Below are 24,324 nucleotides of genomic sequence, written 5' to 3' on the forward strand. Positions count from 1 at the left end.
AGAAATGTATGTTATTCAGCAATGGCCGATATATAGCTATCCCCTCAGCGGGTGTGTACCCCGTATATCTGTGAATGACACCAGTCACAGACATATATAGAGTTGGTTGTGCAGCACAGCTGATAGCCAATATATCTTCAGACCTATTGGTGCACCTGGTTCTGTTTACAGGTGGTCTTCTGGACACAGGTACAGTACACTTGCTGCAGGAAGCTGACGTCACAGCTGTGTGGGCAAATGCAAATGCCCGCGCCCAGCTGGGTCTCTTGACTGACCCATTGAGAAGCCAATCAGTTCGTAGTTCTACTTACTGTACCTGGATTGGCTGCTCAGTCCATGCAATGGCGGATCCGCCAACGTGTCGTACCAATTTTAAGTTTCTAGATGAGATTATAATTCAATGGTTGTACATCTTTTTTTAAAATAGGAGATCAAGCAGTGTAAAGAGTGGAGATGTGGAATAGTATCAATTTATACCTATCATGTTTTAGAATATACTTGATAATTGATGCTTGGCTGCTATTGGCAATGTCTCCTCTGGTCCACTTCTCCACTCTTTACACTGTTTTATACATAGCTACAGATCTATGACATCACATGACATCACCTCTTGTGCTGAAATCATCCACAAGAATAATCTCTTTAATAAGATGAGCTGGAGATCGGTTGAGGACACTGAAAACCGAGCGGATGAGGGTGGACCACACCTCGTCCACGAAACACATGATAATGCTGGTATTAGGAAGATCATCGTGGACAAGTTGGTCGGAACACCTGAAATGAAAATGATTGTTTTTTTATGACGTAAAAACTAATAATAGCAAAAAATAATAATTAACAGCTTAATAACAAGGCATAGATTATAATATTTATTCAGGTGAAACTGATACAAAATAAGCCCCCTTTTATTCCTTTCATGACACAAATCAAATTCCCACAAAATATACCATCCAACCATGGGGTTATTTACTAAGATGGGATGTTTCCCATAGCAACCAATCAGAAGCTACTTATTTATTTAGCACCATTATTTTTGTAAATAGCCCCTTTATGTACATAGAGTATTGAACAAAACAGAAATGACAGATTTTTCTGTCAATCTGGGTACACACTATGCAATTTTAACCAACGATATACAGGATAATGCTATTTTTAATGATATTATTAAGCATATAGTTTAGAGTGTATCCACCACATCATTATCATTGCGCGCTCCAACGGGTCATTAATGATCCACCACTGTCGTCTGAACATGCAATCAAATCTGACAATATCATCAACGACTGCATGTTTGCTGAGGGGCTGGGTGATGTCACTTAAGGCCAGATGTATCAAGATTTAAAAAGTGATCAAATGGAGAGTGATAAACAGCCAGCCAATCATCTCCTACCTGTCATGTTACAAGCTGGGTTTGAAAAATAACAGATAGAAGCTGATTGGCTAGTTGTTTATCACTCTCTATTTTATCACTTTTGAAGCTTGATACATCTGGCTCTTAATGATATAGTCAGCATTAATTCAGCAGAACCTCCGATATTGGCGGTGCTGCATATTATATATTGTGTACCCAGCCAGAGGCGTAAGGATGTGGCTCCGTTGGAAATACATGCCAAGCACAGGGGGCCCCTAGCTAGAGGGGGGCCTAGGTGTACTGACCCCTTGTGCCCCCATTATAATCCGGCCCTGGTGGCAGGTATATAGGGGTCAGTAAAGTAGTGGTAGTTATAGAGGGGTCAGTAAAAATACTATCTATAAATAGATTTTTACATATTTTTTTCTTTTCAAATGTAACATGCACCCACAAGTTGGCCACGCCTCCAATTCAGTACAGGGGAGGGGGCACGAAAAAAGAGAGCTCAGAACGCTCAGCAAGATCGCTCAGCACACATCAATGTGCCAGCGCTGTGTGCTGAGCGATGTGTCAGGGCCAGTGTTCCCTGGTGAGAACACTGGCCCTGACCAGCGATTAAGTAGATTTATCCAGCATGCTGGATATTATTCCCAGGGCAATAGTAACTTGCTGGGCCGCACATCACTATCGCTATGACCCTTACCCACGGAGCAATGTATGGGCAGTGTCCTGAAATCCCCCCCACGTGCAGGGCCCTTACCAGTATCAATGTTGTTCTAACCTATAAGGACTGGAATTAGGTGACATAACATTGCATTCCAAATAACTAAAGTTAACTTAAGTCCATAAAACATAGTATTTTATGGACATGCAGAGAATCCACATTGTAACATACACAGACACAGGATCTTGGATCTGCAATTGTAAATGATTCTGTGCCTACTGTACTACAGAATTGCAGGCTGGAATGGAAATAGGCGGGGACAGACATTGCATGAATATTGGTTAAGCTGCAAGGAGTTGCCTCAAACAATAGGTGTGATAGGATGTGTCAGGTTACACTGAAGTCACAATGACCTCATACCATGTGAAAGACAAGGCTGTGGTTTTACATGACAAAGGCGTGTAATGTGTGTCACGCTGGAAGTATTTACCTGTGATATTAAAAGGAACATGAAGAAAAAAATACTAGGAAGTACAGATGAAATTATATTACAACGTGTAGTACACTATTACAAGGTACAGTAACAGGTTTGCAAGGAGTTAGAGCTTTATCTGCACACATGCAATAATATTTACACTAGCCAACATGAATATAGACCATAGTTACCTACCCTCCTGCATTCTGCAGGAGACTCCCTGAAATAGCAGCAATCTCCCTCTCTCCCTCAGTAGTCTAGCAATCTCCCTCATTTCACCTAGCCTACATTACACTGTAAAATTTTTGGGGAAAAGAGGAATAATAGATAGATACATTTACATTGAATCATCAGCGCCATTTCCCAGCACTTTAGCAAGTATATTATCTCATACGAACTGCTTTGGGGCTCATCTACATTTGGATATACATAATTTTAGAAGATTCCTTTCAGATGTAGCAGTACACACCCACGCTTCTAGGTGCCACGTTCACAATCTCTTTTCACAATCTCTCCATATATGGAACTAGACACGCCCTTTGGGTGGAGCCAGACATGCCCCTTCAATGGGACACTTTGCAAAATTCTACTACCAACTATAATCTCCCTGAAACTAGTTTTCATAAGTAGGCAAGTATGATATAGACTTTGAAAAGATTGAGACTGTATGTAGTCAGAGCCTGAGGTAGATTTAACCCGTGTACATACTAGCCGACTAGCGGCAATGCAGTTATAGTTAACTATATTAGCGGTGCTGCTGGTCAAAAGAGATAGTGCGTACACACTGAACAATATCGTTGAGTGACTTCACCAGCTGTGTATGTGGTCAATGACGATATAGCTTGAGCTGGATGCACAAAGTGTCGTTAAAGACGCGTGGGAGTGTGCATCGTTAATGAAATTGAGCATACATTTTTTTTAAAGATGTCACTCAGAAGGGCCCTTGTACTGTATCTTTTAAAATATTGTCTAGTCTGTACAGTGATTAAGGGGAGTAAATAGGCCAATAGCCCAATTTCAACAGCTGATGTATGAATAAGTGGGATGTGGTCATTTGGTCTACTGCATTATGGTCGACAGTCATTAGGTCGAATCCATTAGGTCGACATGCTAAAAGGTCGACATGACTCTAGGTCGACATGGGAAAAGGTCGACATGATTCTAGTTTGAAAGGTCATTAGTTCGACAGGTCATTAGTTCGACAAGGTCATTAGTTCGACATTGTCTATGTCGACATTCACAAGGTCGACATGGAGTTTTTCACTGTTTTTTGAGCCAACATGTGCCGACAGGCGGTATTTCATGCCCTACCATCCACTAGGGCGTGGTGGGAGAATAAAATAGTGTGCCGAGCGTAGCGAGGCACCGTGCCCGACGCATCGCGAGCGCAGCGAGCGATGCGAGGGGATGCAGTGCACTTTAAACTGTGTCCATGTCGACTGTGTTGACATTCAGGTAAAAAAACTGTGAAAAACCCCATGTCGACCTTGTGAATGTCCACATAGACAATGTCGAACTAATGACCTTGTCGAACTAATGACCTGTCGAACTAATGACCTTTCGACCTAGAATCATGTCGACCTTTTCCCATGTCGACCTAGAATCATGTCGACCTTTTAGCATGTCGACCTAATGGATTCGACCTAATGACTTTCTACCATAATGCAATAGACCAAATGATCCCAACCCGAATAAGTGTATGAAATCCTTGGAGTGACATGCAAATGCCAGTGTCATTTTTGGTGAGCATATTGGATTTTGTGTAAATCACTGAACAATGTGGATCTGATATTAAGAACAAAACAAACTTGTTGCAGCAAAGTTACAATTGTTCCGTTTAGTTAGTGAGAAAAGAATTTGAGTTATTTTAGCTTATAATTTGCCACAATAAAATAAAACGAGGGTACACCCTCAATAAAATGTGCTTAATGGCGCATGAACTCTACTAAGCGAAACACAGCGCTGCAGGATATCCATTTCCGTTTTATTCTTGTCATCCTAACTCTAGTAGCAATTTATAAAACCAACAAAGACTTGGCCATTTAAGCAACGTAAATGATCCATTAATGCTTAAGAACATAATGCAGGCTTTGTGCTACAGCACAGATGTCTAATTCCTGTGGCGTGTTTAACTACAGTACAGTATGTGTCTTTTTTTTTTTTGCTAAAAGGTAGGTCACGTTTCACTTCGTTGTGTCTGAAACAACTGTTTCCATGTGATCTCTTCAGCTTTCGTGTCTTTAGGGATGGCCATAGACTATCACACACACAATCTTATTCACAAACAAGATTGTAACAGAATGTACAAGTGAAATACATTATTACACAGTGTTCTTTTAGTTACATTCAGCAAGTTTTTTTGCTGGTACAGGGCCTGATTCTTAGATGGACATAAATGCTAGTGCAGCTATGATTTAGTATCAGTGTTGCCTACTTTTAAAGACTCCTATCTGGGAGAACCCCGGAGAGGAGACTGTCAGGAGACTGTCAGCAGCACTTCTGGGGGCGGGGCCTGATGTAGACGTAATCAAGCCCCAGCCCAGTAATGCAAATCCCACAATTTGAGGGTCTGCCCGGAGGGAATGGTGCCAAATGGCGTGAATTGCGTATTTAGCCCCGCCCCTTTCATGAAAATCTGTGAATGGCGGTAGTTTTAACGCTGCCGCCGGGGAGATGGGGGGCCGGGAGGGGGACCCAATTTTCGGGAGCCTCACGGCCATTCCGGTGGGGTAGGAAACCCTGTTTAATATGAAGTGTTTGTGCAAAAATATACAAATGTAACAGACACCAGGATTTGTATACGGTTATTAGGTTGACTCTAATTAGGTCCACATGCATTGGGTCGACCACTGAAGGTTGGCATTACTTAGGTCGACACATTAAATAGGTCCACATTGCTAAAGTTGGCAGGGTTGGAAGGTTGACACAAGCATTACGTCGACAATGGGAAGGTTGAAAGTCAAACGGTCGACATGAGTTTTTCAAGTTTTGTTTTTTGGTCCGACATGTGCCGACAGGCGGTATTTCATGCCCTACCATCCACTAGGGCGTGGAGGTAGAACAAAATAGTGTGCCAAGCGTAGCAAGGTGCCATGCCCGAAGCATGGGATCGCTATACACTTTGACGGTGTGTCAAAGTGTGTTTTTTAAAGATTACATTTTTATTAGAGTTTCCAAAATGTAAAAGGGAGGGGGTACAGAAGAAGAAATGGGGGTAGGGGGGGGGAACGGGAGTAGGGGAGTATGTACAGTGGCGTAGCTACATATGTCGCAGACCAAGCGGGGGCTTGGGGGAGCGGCGCCAGTGGGGTCTGTGGTGGGCGCCGCTGGCTGAGCTGACAGGCGAGGCAGGCAGCAGTGAGCGCTGAGCTGGTCCCGCCCTGTACATATCTAATGATTGTGGACACAGTGCAGTGCATATTGAATGACTGTGGCGGGGACCAGCTCATTAAATAGCTCATTAAATATACACTGCGCTGGTTCCCCGCTTATTAGATATGCATGGAGCGGAACCAGCTCAGCGCTCACCGCTGCCTGGCTCGCCTGTTAGCTCAGCCAGTGGCGCCCGTAGTCCATTGACTCGCCTGGATTTTTTTTTGGCAGGGGGGAGAAAAATTTCTAGCTACGCCACTGAGTATGTATACAAATAATCTCACAACAAGTCTCATTAAATGATACACATAAATTATTATTGCACGGTCACAAAAATAATCAAAGGAGAGACAAATGCAAAGCTAAGAATAACAGTCAAGTAGGGAAGATATTATTGTATAAAATTCAATACTAAATCAGTTGAACACAATGTAAGGATCTAGGAAATATGGAATGATTCAGATACAGATGCATATTTGGGACTGACGAGGAAGTGACTGATTTGATCAGTGGGTTTTCAAAGCACTCGCCAATTTGTAGGCGGCCCACGGTGACCATTTTGTAGTTTGAGATTTAGGAGATAGTGTGTTGGCTAACCCTTTAGTTTCAAACTCGAAATGACTTTGGCAATCTTCCTCAATGTGCTCATCTCTGCCATTACCAAAATACATAATAATTATCTGATTGTCTTCTGGCCAAACCCTTGATATTGAGTCTGAGTTTAATTAAAACATTTAATAAATAATGCAAAATACTTTCCACCCTTCTAGGTAATTGTGTTGATAATTAGGTTCTATGAATGAGACAAATGCACAATAAGAAAATGTTAAAAGAGAAATGCAACTTTTTCTTAGCAAGAACTTCCTTAGTACGCAGTATTTAAAACTTTTTTCCACATTAGTGTGGCGGAAAGCCAGTTCTCGCATAAACTCTGCACAGACAAGCACAGCTAGGATCTCATCCAATAGGACAAATTTACTTATTATTTACCATAATTATTCTATTATTCTGGAGAATATATGACTCCAAGATGTGGGCCTAATGCAGCAATTCATGCGTCACTAATATGAGAATTCAAAGTGGACTGTGAGAAGAAAGCTGCAGCCCAGACAGAAAGAGAAAACGCAACTTGAAAAATTATAAGAGAATTGCGTATGGACCGCTAATCGCAATCCACTCGCAAATACATACGCAAATCCCAAAACATTGAACGGTATTTGCCATCTGGGCAATTGTGAGTAGGTCTGAGGCTTCCACTAATTTGCTACGGAGAGAGGCTGGAGGTCAACGCTGACATCACAGACCCACCTGAAGAGCACCTGGGCATGCCTGTGTTTTTTCAAAAACACCCAGAAAACGTCAGGTTTCCACCCCCAAACTCTGGCTTCCAATCAACCTGCGCATGTACGATCGTTGGATTATATCTCGATTCATGAATTCTCTGACTAGATATAAATACAGTAGCTCCAACTCCATTGAGTCTGCTGTTTTGAATTCTTACTCAATCAGTGGAGGCTGACTAACAAGGACATTATTCCAGTGTTGCTGAAAATCTGGTCAACCTCCCGGCCCCCTGGAAAGGTAGGTAAGCCTCCCGGAATCCGGGCAGCCTCCTGTGAAACACCCCACCTCAAGGGTTCCGTGTGAGCAAATGCCGCAATTTGCGTCTTTGTAGCACCATCCCCCGCTATGCAATGCCTAAAATACCGGCATTGCATGGCGAGGGCCGTGGCCATGAGGACGCAATCTTGTTGGACATGTCCCCCCACACTAACCACCTGCCAGCCGCCCTGCCCTCATCCCGCCCTGTCAGTGGTCCCGCCTGCGTGCCTCATTGAACTGGCTGCCAGGAAGTAGGCAACTTTGCATTATTCTTTAAGTGTTTCTCATCCACCTATCACTATATATAATACCCATTTCACACTGGGCTTTTGTTGAGTTAAAGGGGCAGACTAGATGGGCCAAATGGTTCTTATATGCTGTCAAATTATATGTAACCCAGGTTAGTGCTCAGTGTGAAAGGTACCCTGAAAAATATGGGAAGGACCTCATTTATGGGGCTAGGTGAATGAGTAATGTCGTTCATCCAGCCAATGAACTGTCTCCATGTAGAAAGCCAGCCTACTGGGCTGCTGGCGCTTGTTGAGAAGAAGCTCTGGCAATAACCTGGACCTAGTCTGTAATGTTTAGTGACCCAGACCGTACCTGGGATCTTGTTGTGAAAGCAGTATAACATACAGTGATCGGCTTGAATATAAAGGAGGCATAATTCTTAACTGGACTGCCTTCCAACAGCTACTGTACTGTTCACGGGACACGGGTCACTAGGTCGACCCTATGAAGGTCAACAAACATTACGTCAACCACTGAAGGTCGACAATAAGTCGACAAGGTCAATTAGGTCAGAATATTGACACAAGCAATTGGTTGATATCGGGAAAGGTCGACATGAGTTTTTCCATTTTTTTTACATGCCCTACCATCTACTAGGGCATGGACATAATAGTGTGCTGAGTACAGCAAGCCATGCCATCGGATGCGGTACACTTAGACAGTGTCCATGCCAACTATGTCGACATTCATGGAAAAAATACGAAATACTCATATCGACATTTTTACTGCTGACCAAGCTGCGCCTGGCACTATATTCTCCCTCCATGCCCTAGTGGATGGTAGGACATGAAATACCGCCTGTTGGCACATTTCAGCTAAAAAAAAACGTGAAAAACTCGTTTCGACCTTTTGACTGTCAACCTTACCAACGTAATGATTGTGTTGACCTTACAACCCTGTCAACCTTAGCCATGTGGACCTATTATAGGTGTCGACCTAAGCCCTGTCAACCTTCATTGGTCGACCTAATGTATCTCAACCGTCATTGAGTCGACCCTATGACCCATACCAAGGGTTGCCTACTTTTACAGTCTCCTCTCCGGGAGAAGCTCAGAGAGGAGATTGTCAGCAGAACTGCGGGGGCGGGGCATTATCAAGCCTCAGCCCTGAAAATCCCGAGATTCGCGGGTCTCCGGGGAGGGGGCGGGGCTAAAATAATGTCATTTTGCCCCACCCCTCCTGAAGCCACAAATCGCGGTATTTAAACACTGGATGAGCGTGAGTGGGCAGGCCCGGTGGAATCTGTGAGGTTTGCCACCATTCCGGGGGGCCATGAGGGGGAATCGATTTCTGGGGCCCTCCTGGCCAATCCAGGAGGGTAGGCAAACCTGCCCATACCCCTGTTCACTATACACAAGTAGGCACAGGATATAAGGCTTCCTTGGTTTTACATGGGTCATGCTATATACATATTTAAGGTACATTTCTGAGACAGGTGTAAACTCTGTGTAATTGTAATGTAATAAATGTTACCTTCTAGAACAGTGGTGTCAAACTCATGGCACTCCAGCTGTTGTGGAACTACACGTCCCAGTATGCCCTGCCACAGTTTTAGCAACCCTTTATATGAAATCTGTAGCAGGGCATGCCGGGATGTGTAGTTCCACAACAGCTGGAATGCCATGAGTTTAACACCACTGTTCTAGAGCCTAAAATTGGACTTGGACTGGCACAATTCCTTTCAAAGATATTTAACAGACCATGCAAAGTGCTGCACTAATAGTTCAAATAATCAGGCTGAGAGAAACAAATGAAATATAGACATTTTAATGAGCAAAAACAATGAAAGGTTAATATGGTATGTTGAAATGTTGCACAATGAAACATTCACACTTTATTTGTAAAGCCCTGTACACATGGGATGACGGCAGCAGTGTGCTGAGCTATCCAGTTATAAGCACAGATCGCTCAGCTCACAGCGCTGCACCAGTCATGTGTGCCGAGCGATCTGTCACGGGCAGTATTCTCAATAGAAATTTTCACTACATGCAGTAAAAATCTACAGCGATAGTGACGCACATCATCGTCATCAGGAGCCATACACATAGAGCTATCCGTGCTCCAGTCAGAACGCTTAGAAATGGTTCTGAAATCGCCCCGTGTGTATGCCCCTTTAGACTCAGCATTATTTGAGATACAGACGGAGCCGCGGTTGTTCATCCCACCAGCATGCCAGAGCTTTCTGTCTTGGCACACCGTTCAACGAGACAGGGATGTCTATGTATCTATCTATGCATACATTACTGTGCAAAGAATGCAAGAATGCGGTAAAAACCCAGTTATCGGGGTTTTTACCGCATTTTGATATGCAGCAAAACCCACACTGCGGGTTTTCGCTGCGAGGGGTATCCCCAGCAAAAGCTACCGATACCCCATAGAAGCCTATGGGCTTCTTAATGCGACCCACGCCGCCCCGAACGGATCCCCGCCGCCTCGCGCTGACACCCCCCTTCACCTGCTATGTCCAGGCAGCATAGTGCTGTGCTGCCTGGACCTGTGACCTCCTCCCTGCACTGTATCCTCTTCCGGGTGCAGGGAGGAGGAGGAGAGGCTGCCTGGCAGCAGCAGCCCTGGATAATGGAGGGAGGGGGGAGCCGCCGGGACCGGCTGCAGCACATCGCCGGCAAGATCGCAAAGGAGAGCTCTTAACGCAAGAGTTACAGCATATGCGATAATTAGGTCTGCGGTAACCGGCGATGTGCGGCGAACAGGAGGCGCGGATGTTACAGCATCCCGCCCTTAGGCTGATGTGGATAAAATGCTGCAAAGTAAAGGCCCCCATACATGGGGGTCTTTACTTTACTACATTGGGCCTGACTTGGGGCTGCACATAAGATTTAGCAAATCTTATGTACAGCCTGTCTGAAATCGGGCCAAATTGCATAGTGCATGGGGGCCTTTAGAATACTTTCACAAATAGAAGTGTCAATACTTAAGGGTTTAGGGCTAAAACATGTAGCAGTTTTTTGCACCAGGAGTCCACATAGTTAAATCAAAGGTATTAATTAAACCATGGATATCCTTAAAACTTGGCCTGTAATGGTGGTGTTTGGGAAGCTCTGGAATAATACATAATTAAAGCAAGTTATTTCATAGGAAAACATTGGTTCTTTTTCTTTTCCCAGAAAGGCTGACTAGTTATTATGAGGTCTAATGCTATGGCCACAGGATCCAATAAATATACGTATAGGTCCCCCGGCTATAACATTATCTTACTGACTAGTGGAGTCCGCAGCTGGTTTAAAAAATATACGGAGGACCCCAACGTTCCCTTACTCCTATTTTTGGAACCCGGACTGGTCCAAGAGACCGGTGGGTACATGTGAGTTATCCGGGCTGCCGATTTTGTCCTTAAGTTTGGTTAACTTAAGGACACCCGACCGACGCGATGCCCACGATTTAGCTCCAAATCGGGGGCATCGCGTCGGTCGTGGCCGTTATAAGGGGCCGCGACGCGATGCCCCCGATTTCCCATAGACAGTAATGTTAAAAGACACGATATCGGGGGCATCGCGTCGGTCGTGGCCGTTATAAGGGGCCGCGACGCGATGCCCATGATTTCCCATAGACAGTAATGTTAAAAGACACTATGGACCCGATTTCCCATAGACAGTAATGTTAAAAGACGCGATGGACCCGATTTCCCATAGACAGCAATGTTAAAATAAAATTACAATGTGAAATTGGGCAATATGTTTTTAAAAAAAATGTTTCATGGCCCCCCACCACCGTTAACGCCACCCCGCTATTGACGCCAACCCGAAGCGTGGCGAGCGCAGCGAGCCCGCGAGGGGCGGCGGTACGCGTCCTCCGACCTTTCCATGCCCTACTATCCACTAGGGCGTGGAGTGAGAATAGAATAGTGTGGCGAGCGCAGCGAGCCACCCAGCCCGAAGCGTGGCGAGCGCAGCGAGCCCCGCGAGGGGACGCGGACACCTGTGAAGCCCGCAAGGGCACGCGGATACCTGTGAAGGTGTCCGCGTCCCCTCGCGGGGCTCGCTGCGCTCGCCACGCTTCGGGCTCGGTGGCTCGCTGCGCTCGCCACACTATTCTATTCTCACTCCACGCCCTAGTGGATAGTAGGGCATGAAAAGGTCGGAGGACGCGTATTGCCGCCCCTCGCGGGCTCGCTGCGCTCGCCACGCTTCGGGTTGGCGTCAATAGCGGGGTGGCGTTAACGGTGGTGGGGGGCCATGAAACATTTTTTTTAAAAACATATTGCCCAATTTCACATTGTAATTTTATTTTAACATTGCTGTCTATGGGAAATCGGGTCCATCGCGTCTTTTAACATTACTGTCTATGGGAAATCGTGTCGGAAATCGGGTCCATCGTGTCTTTTAACATTACTGTCTATGGGAAATCGTGGGCATCGCGTCGCGGCTCCTTATAACGGCCACGACCGACGCGATGCCCACGATTTCGGGCGCGATGAAAAAATCGGCAGCCCGGATAACTCACAAGTACTGACCGGTGCTGGTTCTCTAAATACAGGATGACCTCGGTCATTATTATCTGTATTTTTATAACCAGCACCGGTATCATATCATGGGACCCCATGCAGTTTATTTTTAATTTTTAACACTTTCTTTGACTTTTACACAAAGAAGCAATGAAGTGCTGCAGGTTGCAGCAACACTGTACTTCATCCTACAAACAGCAATGCAGGTTGAGTATCCCTTATCCAAAATGCTCGGGACCACGAGCATTCCAGATAAGGGATTTTTCAGTTTTTTGGAATAATTTTTTTTAGGCATACTTACCTGTCCACTGGTGGTGCACCGATGGCCCCTCGGCTCCCACGTTGTCCCTCGGCGTCCACAGCAGGCCTTCAGCACCGTCTCTGGCATCTTCAGTGGTCCCAGGAGTGCATTGCGCGAGTTCCCAGGCGCGCCGGTGACGTCACCGGCGCGCGCGCGCACTCGCGCAATGCACTCCTGGGACTGCTGTGGATGCCGGGGGACTTGGTAAGTATAAAAAAAGGGTCAGGGGGAACAAAAAAAATTTGAATTGTTCCAAAAAAACACGTTTTTTTGGAATAATTCGGATACGGGATGTACGGATACGGGACACCGTACCTGTACTTATTGCATAGCACAAAAATAACAACACCACAAAGACTGAATAGTAGGTCAGCATGCCCTGAGCTTACAATGGATAATCAAAAACACACTGGAAAGTGAATTGGTTTCTTACAAAAATGAACCCTTGTGTGCATCTGGTAGGGAATATTGGGCCTGATTCAGGCCTGTTTACTAGGCTACAAATATTTGCAGCCTAGCACACAGGTCCGCACTGTCCGCCACCCCACCGAACGCCCACCCCCCGTGCCGCCTGCATCCCCTCGCTAGCATGCTAGGGGATGTGTTCCTTAAATCATGCAATAGTCGCTCACCATCAAATGATTTCTTTCCCCCTGCTAGTGCCCCCTGCCCGACCCCTTCCCTCCCCTCTTCAAGCGAATGGCTTAGCGAGTGTGAAACTCGCCAAAACCCATTTGCTCCCAGTGTTTGTACATGTGCAAACCCCAAAATTCGGGCCCGATCGGACGGGTCTGAATCGGCCCTATAGATTGTAAACTCCACTGGAGCAGGGACTGATGTAAATCACCATCTGCACAGCACTGCAGAATATGTATGCGCTATATAGATCACTAAATAAACAAAGTGTGACATATATGACCCCAAGTCTGCAAATATATAGTTTGGGCTGATTTTCCCATAGAGTATATGTTAAAACAATACTGTCAATTTCCCTCTCTTAACAATTCTTTCAATACTCCAAGCCCTGTAGGAAAAACATCCCTAAAAGTAATCAGATAACATAATACAAAAACAACAAGTGAGTGATACGTGCAACTAGTAAAACAAGTACAACGACATACTGTAGCTTTCTTTAAAATTCAAATAAGAGTAAGCAGCTTGGAAAGTGCATTAGGGTTAGGGATTTATTGAACAAGCAGTGGCAACCCCCTTCTCCTGCCTTGTGGTAACCCCCAGTTTCCTGCCTTGTGGTAACCCTTTTCTCCTGCCTTGAGGTAACCCTTTTCTCCTGCCTTGTGGTAACCCCTTTCTCTTGCCTTGTTTTAACCCCTTCTCCTGCCTTGAGGTAACCCCTTTCTCCTGCCTTGTTTTAACCCTTTTCTCTTGCCTTGTGGTAACCACTTTTTCCTGCATTGTGGTAACCCCTTTCTTCTACCATGTGGAAACCCCCTTCTCCTGCCTTGTGTTAACCCCTGTTTCCTGCCTTGTGGTAACCCCTTTCCCCTGCCTTGCGGTAACCCCTTTCTCCTGCTTTGCGGTAACCCCTTTCTTCTACCTTGTGGTAACCCCTTTCTCCTGCCTTGCGGTAACCCCTTTCTCCTGCCTTGCGGTAACCCCTTTTTCCTGCCTTGCGGTAACCCCTTTCTCCTGCCTTGCGGTGACCTCTTTTTCATGCCTTGCGGTGACCCCTTTTTCATGCCTTGCGGTGACCCCTTTTTCCTGCCTTGCGGTAACCCCTTTCTCCTACCTTGTGGTAACCCCTTTCTCTTTTTGGTTGGAGGAAGGCATTGCCTTATTTACAGGTAAACAGCGAAGTAAACCCATTCAGAGGTGGCACGGTGGTAAGCTCATCTCAGGATGACATTCTGCTTACCTACAGGGCTGCCATAGGATTGGGCATTTGCAGTACAGAAATGCACAGCCTTATCTTTTAGCACAATCTGAAATCCGGGACACTGTTTGGAGCTCATACATGTGTTAATGGTAACGGTAAAAATAGTAGACAATGTCTAGGTTGACACTAGTGGTCAACAGTGACTAGTTCGTCACCTTCAAATGGTCGACATACCCAAGGTCGACATTAATGAAAGGTCCACACAAGATTATGTTCAAAATGCATGGTTGACATGAATAAGGTTGATATGAGTTCACGTTTTTGTTGTCTATGTCAACACATTTTAACATGGGCACCATTCAAGTGTGCATGGCATTGGCACACTGCACTGGCCGTGCATCGGGCACTATTATGTTCCCGCTCTATGCCCAAAAGTGAAAAACTCATGTCGATCATATTCATATAGACCATGTCTATGACAACCATGAGCTTGCGTTGACCTTGGGTATGTTGACCATTTCAAGGCTTTGAGCTAGTTACTGTTGACCATTAGTGGTTGAATAATAACTGTCAACCTAGACACTGTCTACCCAGTGACCGCATACCATGTTTTTATTATTATAATTTATATATATATATATGGCGCCACAAGGGTTCCGCAGCGCCTGACTGTACATATATGAGCAAAAGAACAAAACAAGAAAATAGCGATTTACAATACAAATGCAAATGAGCACAAGTACATGGTAAAAAAGACAGTTGCAGCAGCGGACACTGATGCAATTATAACAGTGGCTGAGATATATTCTTAGAAAAGCACATGAGGAGAGAGGGCCCTGCTCGTTATTACATTTTTAGCTGGCTCCTGTATGTTCAATGCTTAGGAAAGAAGAGGCCATTAAAGTTACAGATACGCTATATGCTGAGGGTCATAAATTATATAGATGTAGAGGAGGTTTTACGCAGTATCTCTTCAGCTGATGTCAGCGGTCCAGAGCAGATTTATTTTTTCTTATCATGGCAGTAAAATAAAATCGTAGTCCTCACTGTACTTTGATAAATAGCAGCATTGTTGGCTCTGTTTATTATAGAGTAAAAAATGTCTGTGTTTGCTGGAGATAGGGTTTCATGCTGTATACATAAAGAGGTTACTGTTGGATGTAGCAGTGCGTTACGATTCGTCTACTCCCCCTATTAAAGAATGTCAGAATGGGCTCAGAAAAGCTGCAAATGTTGGCTAACTTGGTCACACATCCTCAAAACCACTCAGACTGGCCCGGCTATCTACTAAGGATTTATTGTCAGATCTGACTGGTTGGAACAAACATCTGGCAATTTATGGGAGCAAATGACAGCTGACCATTTGCTTCAAAATGCTGGAAAACTGACAAAATGGTCATTCAGATATTACCAGGTTCTTGTTCCAACCAGCCAGATCGGACAATGAATCTTTAGATGTACTGTACAGCTATCTTAAAGCAGTATATATACATCAATACATCAGCGCAGGATCAGGCCAATTTGACATTTTTGTGATGATTGCCCTAAATCATTGCTGATGTATGGGCTTCACTAATGACAATTGCAATGATAAAAAGATCATAATTGCCATTGTAGATTGCCCAACATGCTGGACAATCTGCAATGGATTGGACTTGCAATTGCTAAAGTATGGTGAAAACCGGTCTTTGGTGTGAACATTTTGACAATCGTACAGTTCACAGTACCGCTGACAGTCACTGCTAGATTTCCAGATTTCCAGATTTGAAGATCCAAATGGAAGATCAAAAAAAATCTGCAAATCATTGGTAAATATCTGCCTTGTATGAACAAAATTGTGCAATCGTGGAAGAAATGACAAAATATTCAAATCATGGATTGCGGCTGTATGGCCATCTTTAGTCAACTCATAGCTCTGGACAAGAATCATTCAAGCTGAGCATCACTGAACCACCATATTGGGATTGTAATGATGATTTGCTGCCCAATGACAACCCACCAACTTCTTCTACCCATCTCTCTCAACCCTTTGGCAGGAGTAGAAACCATGGTAAATAAATATAATTTTATGCCGGGTTGCCTACTTTATGCCTGCCTTCTTTGGTAGAGGGCAGACAGTTCAGAGTAGCAGGGGGGGCATCATTTGACCCACAAACCCCCCCACACCGAGGGGGGAGTAGTGGGAGCCGGACAGCTTTCCGGGAGGTTTGCCCCCTCTCCAGGGGGCCGGGAGGGGGACCCTCCTGGGCATTCCGGGAGGGTAGGCAACCCTGATTTTATGATTAATGCACCACTCAAGAGCTTTGGGTAATTTTCAGATGCCCTGCTAGGCCCACAAACTCAGGCTGCCCTGTGTGTGAATTGTCAGACTATACAGGCATGCAACCGTTGTAGTGCCACCTGCTGAACAGCCTCCCTAGTAATTGTTTTCACATGTTGCAAGAATGCTGAGTTACATAACAGTTTATGCAAAATGCCAACCAATTACATTCAAACATTCATTATGAAAACCTCTAATATTTATATAAGGTCTTTCAATAGCTTAGCAGAAGCAAGCAACTTGTAGGCCTACAGCTGTTGCGGAATGACAACTCCTAGTATTGTCTTAAGCTGGTAGGCATAGTAGCCCGGAGCTGGAGAATAACAACATAATTAAAGCTGCCAATACCAATATTATTTCATGTTTGTGGTATACTCGCTACCTGTGTGTTTTCTCTACTTCTACTGCTAAAACTCCTGATGGATAAGTGCAGACAGCCATATTCAAAGAGGGAAAACAAACATGTGACAACAAAGCAGCACAGATGGTGTAATGGTTATCATTGCTGCCTCATAGTACTGAGGTCATGGGTTTGATTCCCACCATGGCACTTACTGTGTAGAGTTTGTATAATCTCCCTGTGCTTGTGCAGGTTTCCTCCCACAATCTAAAAATATACTGGTACGGTCAATTGGCTCCCAACAAAATTAACCCTAGAATGAATGTGTGTGCGTGTACATGTGGTAGGGACTATAGATTGCAAGCTCCACTGGGGCAGGGACTGATGTGCAGGGGCGGATTTAGGGGGTCTGGCCACCCATATATATATATTATAGCAAAAAATCTATCTGATAATATACATACATACAGCCCCGAAGAACACACAGCAGTGCTGATTGAAGGAGGTCACCTGGAGTGAGAGCAGCCCCGATGCGCATGGAGCATCTTTGAAGCGCACACAGCGGCACCGATTGAAGGAGGGAGGGGCAGGGCGATCACCAGGAATGGGAGCAGCCCTGCAGTGCACACAGCAGCGCCAACATAAATAGTCAACAAGGTGTGCTGCAGTCCGCCCCTGCCAAACCCCGCGTCAGTCTGATGCGCTGCAAAGTGTGGTGTGCGGCCAGGTCCAGCAGCTGACGGCCTTAGGCCCGTGCCTCACGGGCCTAGTGACAAATCTGTCCCTGCTGATGTGAACATTCAGATATTCTCTGTACAGTGCTGTGGAATATGTGTGCGCTAAATAAGAAACTGTAATAAATAAATAAATAAATAGATAAAGCCACAATTGGGGTAAATGAAGCTGTAGAATTATAAAATATGTTTGCTGCAACCACTGAAATTAGAGGCTAAATCAGAACTAATCATTTTGTCAGTTACTCAGTTTCCCCTTGGCATTCAAGGGGTGGAACAGGGGCTTAGGCAGTCAATGTTTCTGGAAACGGGGGCATGTTGCCCCTATTTTACGGGAGTGACCAGTCTGAGAACTGCGCAGTTTTCTTAAGGTCAAATCTACTCATGCTGACCGTCGCAGAGGAGCATTGGGACCTATTGCCATGACCTTCCGCTAAAACAGTTTTAGGGCCCAATTCACACCTGATTGCAGGGCTGCGAATTCGCGGGGCACCCGATAATCGATACACTGCAGTTTGAAATGAAGCAGGGTTGTGGAGGAATCTGTTAGCATTGTTAAAGGAGGTTATGAGGATTATTATTTTTATACTGTAGGTAAAGTTAATGGAGCTAATGTATAATTCATGTTATATGTTCTTTCATACACAATAATAGTATAAAAAAAATACCTGAAAATATAAAAATAGTAATATTAAATAATGGGGCTTTCTACAGAGAGTACAGATAATCCCGCCTGATACTGCCACGCTGTCAAACCTCATCCCTGCATATAAGTAGGATATATAAATAGACATGACACAGAAACAATAGAAGTAGGCCACTAAGGCGTTTGTGCTTTATTATACCTACAATTCCTAATTTATCTCATGTACAGCTCGGAATTAGCGGCATGTATGTCAGACATATATTTGCAAAAAGCAGACATATATTTAAATCTTATTGTCCCGTAATAAAGAGAAGATACACTACCTACCTACCTACCACCTACCTATGCACTTCCAGAGTCAGTAAGCTGGCACCATTATTACACAAACTAGTGAGGAATGCAGTCAAGTTACCAACGGACATTTTTTCCGACGGTCATTATACCGACACCCATTAGCCGCCAGTCAAAATACCGACATGAGTTTTCAAACAATGTTTGCCCCAAAATAAATTTTTCCATACTTTACCATCCCAGTGGACCTAGAGGGGGAATATAATAGTGTAAGGTGCACAGCAAGACCCCGTGCCGAAGCATGGTGAGCGCAGCGAGTCATGCGAGGGGATGCTGTACACCAGTGGTGTCAAACTCAAGGCCCTCCAGCTGTTGTGGAACTACATGTCCCAGCATGCCCTGCCACAGATATTATATAATGGACTGCTAAAACTGCGGCAGGGCATGTTGGGATGTGTAGTTCCACAACAACTGGAGGGCCATGAGTTGGACACCACTGCTGTACACTTTGATGGTGTCTATGTTGACCTACGTTGACATACACACAGAATTGTAGAAACACTTGTCAATACGTCAGCATGTTTAATGTAGGAATTTTTACCATGTCTATGAACTGTGTCCGTATTTGGACTGTCGGTCAATGGGTGTTGGTATAATTACCATCGGTCAAAGTAAATAAAGTACTTATCACCAGGATGTAACAAACATAGTAACAATACCTGAATGCTTAGTTGCCTGGAAAAAGTAGCCTCAATCTGGATACACACTGGGTGATGCTTGTCCCCGGAAAGATCACTGGCTAGGGGACACGTGGGGGGGGGATTGGGGTGGTGGCAACTGCATCTCCAGGGACAATGGAGGAGTGACATTGGAGTCTGGTGTACAGTATATGATCTCTTTTGATAACTGTTTGCATAAATATGTCAGCATACATACTAGTAATCACTACGTACTAATCACTCATTAAAGGCGTGCAACCAAGTAAAAAGGGACAGAAGTCATAGAATCCAGGGGGTCTATGTACTAAGGGGCCCATATATGAAGGATCGCATTTACAATGCGATCTGGGTGGAATATTACTGCCGCATAGTAAAATGCGATACTATCACCCCCCAGGCGCAGGGACAGGGTTTCGAAAGGGGGCCATCCCATGCGATGTGCTGAGCCGGAAGCTGGGGGATCTGCAAATGTGCGGTTAGCAATGACCCCCCGCCAACCCAGCTGACACACTGCCAGTACGATCCGTAGCCCATAGGCTACAATGGGCTACTACCATCTCAGAATGGCAGTAGCCCAGGTATGTGAAGCGCTGCTGCCCGATGTTGATACATCGGGCAGCTTTACATCCCCCTTAGCAACCCGTGGGGGATGCGGCCGGCGGCACTGCAGGGGGGATCACAGCAGGAATCTGAGATTCCTGCTGCTGTCCCTCCTGATACATTTGGGTGATACTTAATATTTGTGGCTAATCCCTGAATTTAGCCGCAAATATTGATTGATAAATGTGGCCCTTTGCCTTGGAGAGATATAGTAGATGGATATAAAATACCAACCAACCAGCTCCTGTCATTTCTTAAACACAGGGGCTTATTTATCAATGATACAAACTTGTGAATGATAAAACTTGTTGTGTTTGATAAATGGTGCTCCAGCCAATCAGCGCCTTACTGTCATGTGTTTGAAAAATGACAATTGAGAGCTGATTAACTGGAGCACTATTTATCATTCACAACAAGTTGTAGAACTGATTGAAAAATGGGCCCACAGCCTGTAACATGAAAGTTAAGAGCTGATTGGGTGGTACCATATCCACTTTATCTCTCTCCAAATGCTTAGTACATAGACCCCTAAAACATTTAACTTGAACCCACTGGTAGATGTATACAGTGTGATCAATCACTGCAACCCTCAACTTAACTGCAGCAAAGTCTTTGGAATAAATTATCCAACGATTCTAAAAAAGATAAGTGTTAGCGTTGCCCATGGCAACCAATCACATTTTGTTTTCTAGAATGCAATACAGAAATTATAGCTATTCTCTGGTTGCTTTGGGAAACACCGCTGCTTTGTTAATACAGAAGTGATAACATGAATTTCATTACTAATTAATAAACAAGGACATTGTCCAATGTCCAAAGAGTAATCTCTATAAGGGCCAGATGTATCAAGCTTCAAAAAGTGATAAAGTGGAGAGTGATCAACAACCAGCCAATCAGTTCCTACCTGTCATTTTTCAAACACAGCAGCTAACATGACAGGTAGGAGCTGATTGGCTGGCTGTTTATCACTCTCCGTTTTATCACTTTTTGAAGCTGAATACATCTGACTCTAGTTGCCAATTATTTTGTCATGATTTCCAAGATTTTCTTCATTGTCAGCACTGATTGAATTATAAATCCCATTAATTTCTTATAGCTAAGAATATGAGCATTATAGTCTATAAGCAACAGAAACAGATCTTACCCTCTAGGTCTGGTGTCCTCGATAGCTCGGTCCAGAGGGATTAGGTCACTAAGATAAACATTGAAGTTTCCTTCATTCCATCTTCTCTTTGATTCTTGCTCCTTGTCTTTAGGGACCAGCACAGATCTTCCAAGCTGCCCGGGAGCTTTCAGGTCTCTGGGACTCATCGTTGCATCAACAGTTAGAACCTTGTGCTTCCCGGGGCCAGATGAGGAATCCCCTTTACCCCGCTTGTTCTCTTTATCGGTTTTGATTGGATGACCAGCGTCTGCCATCACCAGTTTGCTTGTAAGGTTCTGTTTTACTGTGCTGACGCTTTTGTTTCCCTTAATCTCAGAGATTCCTAAAAACCCTTGCTTTAAACTGAGGAGCGGGTTGGAAATTTTAACTTTGGCAACAATGTCGGTAATGGGCAAAGTAGGGTAGATAGAAGCATTCCGTTTTTTAACTGTCACATTCAACAAATCATGTACCTTGGTCTCACTGACAGATACGTTACCTTTAGCTGTTACAAGTTTATTTACCTTGTCAGTCAATGTGTTCAATTTGTCATTCGTCAAATTTATCTTACTGACTAAAACAACATTTTTGAGAGGTAGTGCGTTAAGATGTTGTGTTTCTAAATGTTTCCCAATTTCTCCTGGCCCTTTGGGTTTTAAAGTGGCACTGAGTTGGCCCTTAATCTTATCTGCTTCTTTAAAGGGGCCTGTATCCTTGGGTTCTGGTGCATCTTTAGGGGCTCCTGCAGGATTCAGATCCAATGCTTCATTATAGACTACTGCATCTTTGGACTTCACTGCATTCTTTGAGTCCGGTACTTTCTTGGACTCCACTGCAACTTTAAAGTCCCCTGCTTTTTTAGACTCCAGCACATCTTTAGAGGCTATTGCATCCTTGGGCTCTGCTCCTGCACCTTCAAACTTCACCCCTGCATCCTTATTCTTAATGTCTTCTGCGTTCTTGGACTCCCGTACATCTTTGGGCTCTGCTCCTGCACCTTCAAGCTTCACCCATGCATCCTTACTCTTAACGTCTTCTGCGTTCTTGGACTTCCGTACATCTTTGGGCTCTGCTCCTGCACCTTCAAGCTTCACCCCTGCATCCTTACTCTTAACGTCTTCTGCGTTCTTGGACTCCCGTACATCTTTGAGCTCTGCTCCTGCACCTTCAAGCTTCACCCCTGCATCCTTACTATTAACGTCTTCTGTGTTCTTGGACTTCCGTACATCTTTAGGCTCTGCTCCTGCACCTTCAAGCTTCACCCCTGCATCCTTACTATTAACGTCTTCTGTGTTCTTGGACTTCCGTACATCTTTGGGCTCTGCTCCTGCACCTTCAAACTTCAAGCCTGCATCCTTACTCTTAATGTCCTCTGCATTCTTGGACTCCAGTATATGTTTGGGCTCTGCTCCTGCACCCCCAAGTTTCACCCCTTTATCCTTACTCTTAAAGTCAACTGCACCTACAATTTCAGCCAACTTATGCCCCTTCCCAGCCCCAATAATAAATGTATTTGCCTTTATTCCTTGAACCAGCCGGTCATCTGCTACAGCCGCTGTATTCAGGGACACTTTAGACCAAGACGATTTTGCTACAAGCAGGTTTGTCACATTTAAAATGCCAGATTTATCCTTTTTGTCCTGAGCCTTGAAGTTGGGAGTGAGCGATCTGGCTCCTGGTATGCCCAATGGGGAAAGTGTCTTATTAAAAATAAATGGTTTAATAGTCCTTTTTCTCTGCCTCATCTTTATTTTAAAATCGCTGTCAGGTGCATTCCCTGGAGGGGCAAAGTCATCTGCTGGGGGGTGAAAAATGCCTCTCAGTTTAGTAGTGTCATGACTTCCTGGATGGTACCGTGCCTCTCCCCAGTTACTGTCCAAATCCCCCCTTCCTGGGGACTTCCATGATACAAAGCCCACTCTCTCCCTTCGGACCAGCACCTCTCTCTGGTGCTTGCTATTTATGTCACTGAAGGAGAACCTCAGGGCTGCCATGTCAAAGATCAGCCAGATGACAGAGGCGATGAATATAAATGCCAGCGCCCGGCCACTGCCGCGAAAGTACTTCCTTACCCTGTGCATCCTCAGTGCAGTTCCTGGGACTTGTCTTACAGCCTCTCCTGCACATGGGGAACAATCCTGCTGCTGCCTGTCTCACTCCTGCCTGCGTGGCATTTCTAGGGTCCCTCCTGCCCTCCTCTCCTCCTGGCACTTCAGCTCCAAGCTGGGATAAACTTCAGTGCCCCACAGCAGCAGCATCATCTCCCCTTCTGATCACATCCCATATCCTGCTGATTGGAGACACTTCAGTCGGCAAATGTAGTAAAGCAGACGTGTATATTCCCCACCCAGTCTCCTTATAGCTTGTATGAAACTTGAGAAGCCGCCACATATGAGGAAATTGTGTTGGTGTGTGTGAGCCTGCAATGAGAGTGCAGCCCTCACCTTGTGCTGAGTGTGTAACTCCTTCCTTGCTGGAAAAGACCTGGAGGATATGCAGCGTTGTTGCTACAAAAAGATCAGACCTAAAATCCAACCTATATCCACTGTATACTGCAGGGTAGTCAAACAGTTTTAAGAAATAGCTGTTTATCTGATTGTGTGACCAGAAGCTGTTTATTTACATTGCAATACTTGTGATTGTTCCTCTGAGATCTTTATACAAAAGTAGTATAATCTTAGGGTATGGGTAAAAACCGGACCGGACAGAACCCTGGAACGCCGAACCGGACAGGCTCCATTCATTAATATCTGTCATTCTGGAGATTGTATTGACTGGTCCGGTGGGTGCATTGCTAGGGTGTGTCCCATCCGAGGGGGCTGCTGTGACACCTGTCACCAGGGAGAGGAGAAGGGGGGGAATACAGCCTCCCTGCATGGTCGGGGGTCGTAATAAAAACATGGGAGGCTGTAATCTCCCCTTCCACATGTCCCTGTGAAAGCCATAACCGGCATCCCCCCGAACAAGGCACCCCCCTGGATGGGACATCCCCCAGACGCTACAAGCTCCGGAATGCAGAGTTTGATGTCCGGTCCGGCGTTCTGGGGTCTTGTCTGGGTCCGGTTTTTACTTAGTCCCTCACGGTGAGATGGACTAAGCCTTAAAAAGTGATACAATGGAGAGTGATAAACAACCAACCAATCAGCTCCTACCTGTCATTTTTTAAATGCAGGCTGTT

At 44.9% G+C, this 24,324-nt stretch overlaps 1 protein-coding gene across 1 annotated transcript in view; it reads right to left on the minus strand.

The window, feature by feature from the left end:
* The window catches only part of GALNT5 (polypeptide N-acetylgalactosaminyltransferase 5), a 59,847-nt gene extending 36,293 nt beyond the window's left edge, over positions 1 to 23,554 (minus strand). Inside the window, exons 1-2 of the mRNA XM_083154024.1 lie at positions 21,147 to 23,554; positions 608 to 774 (exon numbers count right to left, since the gene is read on the minus strand). Coding sequence (XP_083010150.1) covers positions 608 to 774; positions 21,147 to 23,227 — 2,248 coding nt within the window. The 5' untranslated portion in view covers positions 23,228 to 23,554. The remainder of the gene's footprint in view (positions 1 to 607; positions 775 to 21,146) is intronic.
* Between the last annotated feature and the right edge of the window lie 770 nt (positions 23,555 to 24,324).

This window comes from Crinia signifera, chromosome 7, assembly GCF_055691185.1.
Source record: "Crinia signifera chromosome 7, ASM5569118v1, whole genome shotgun sequence".
NCBI classification, from domain to species: Eukaryota; Metazoa; Chordata; class Amphibia; order Anura; family Myobatrachidae; genus Crinia; species Crinia signifera.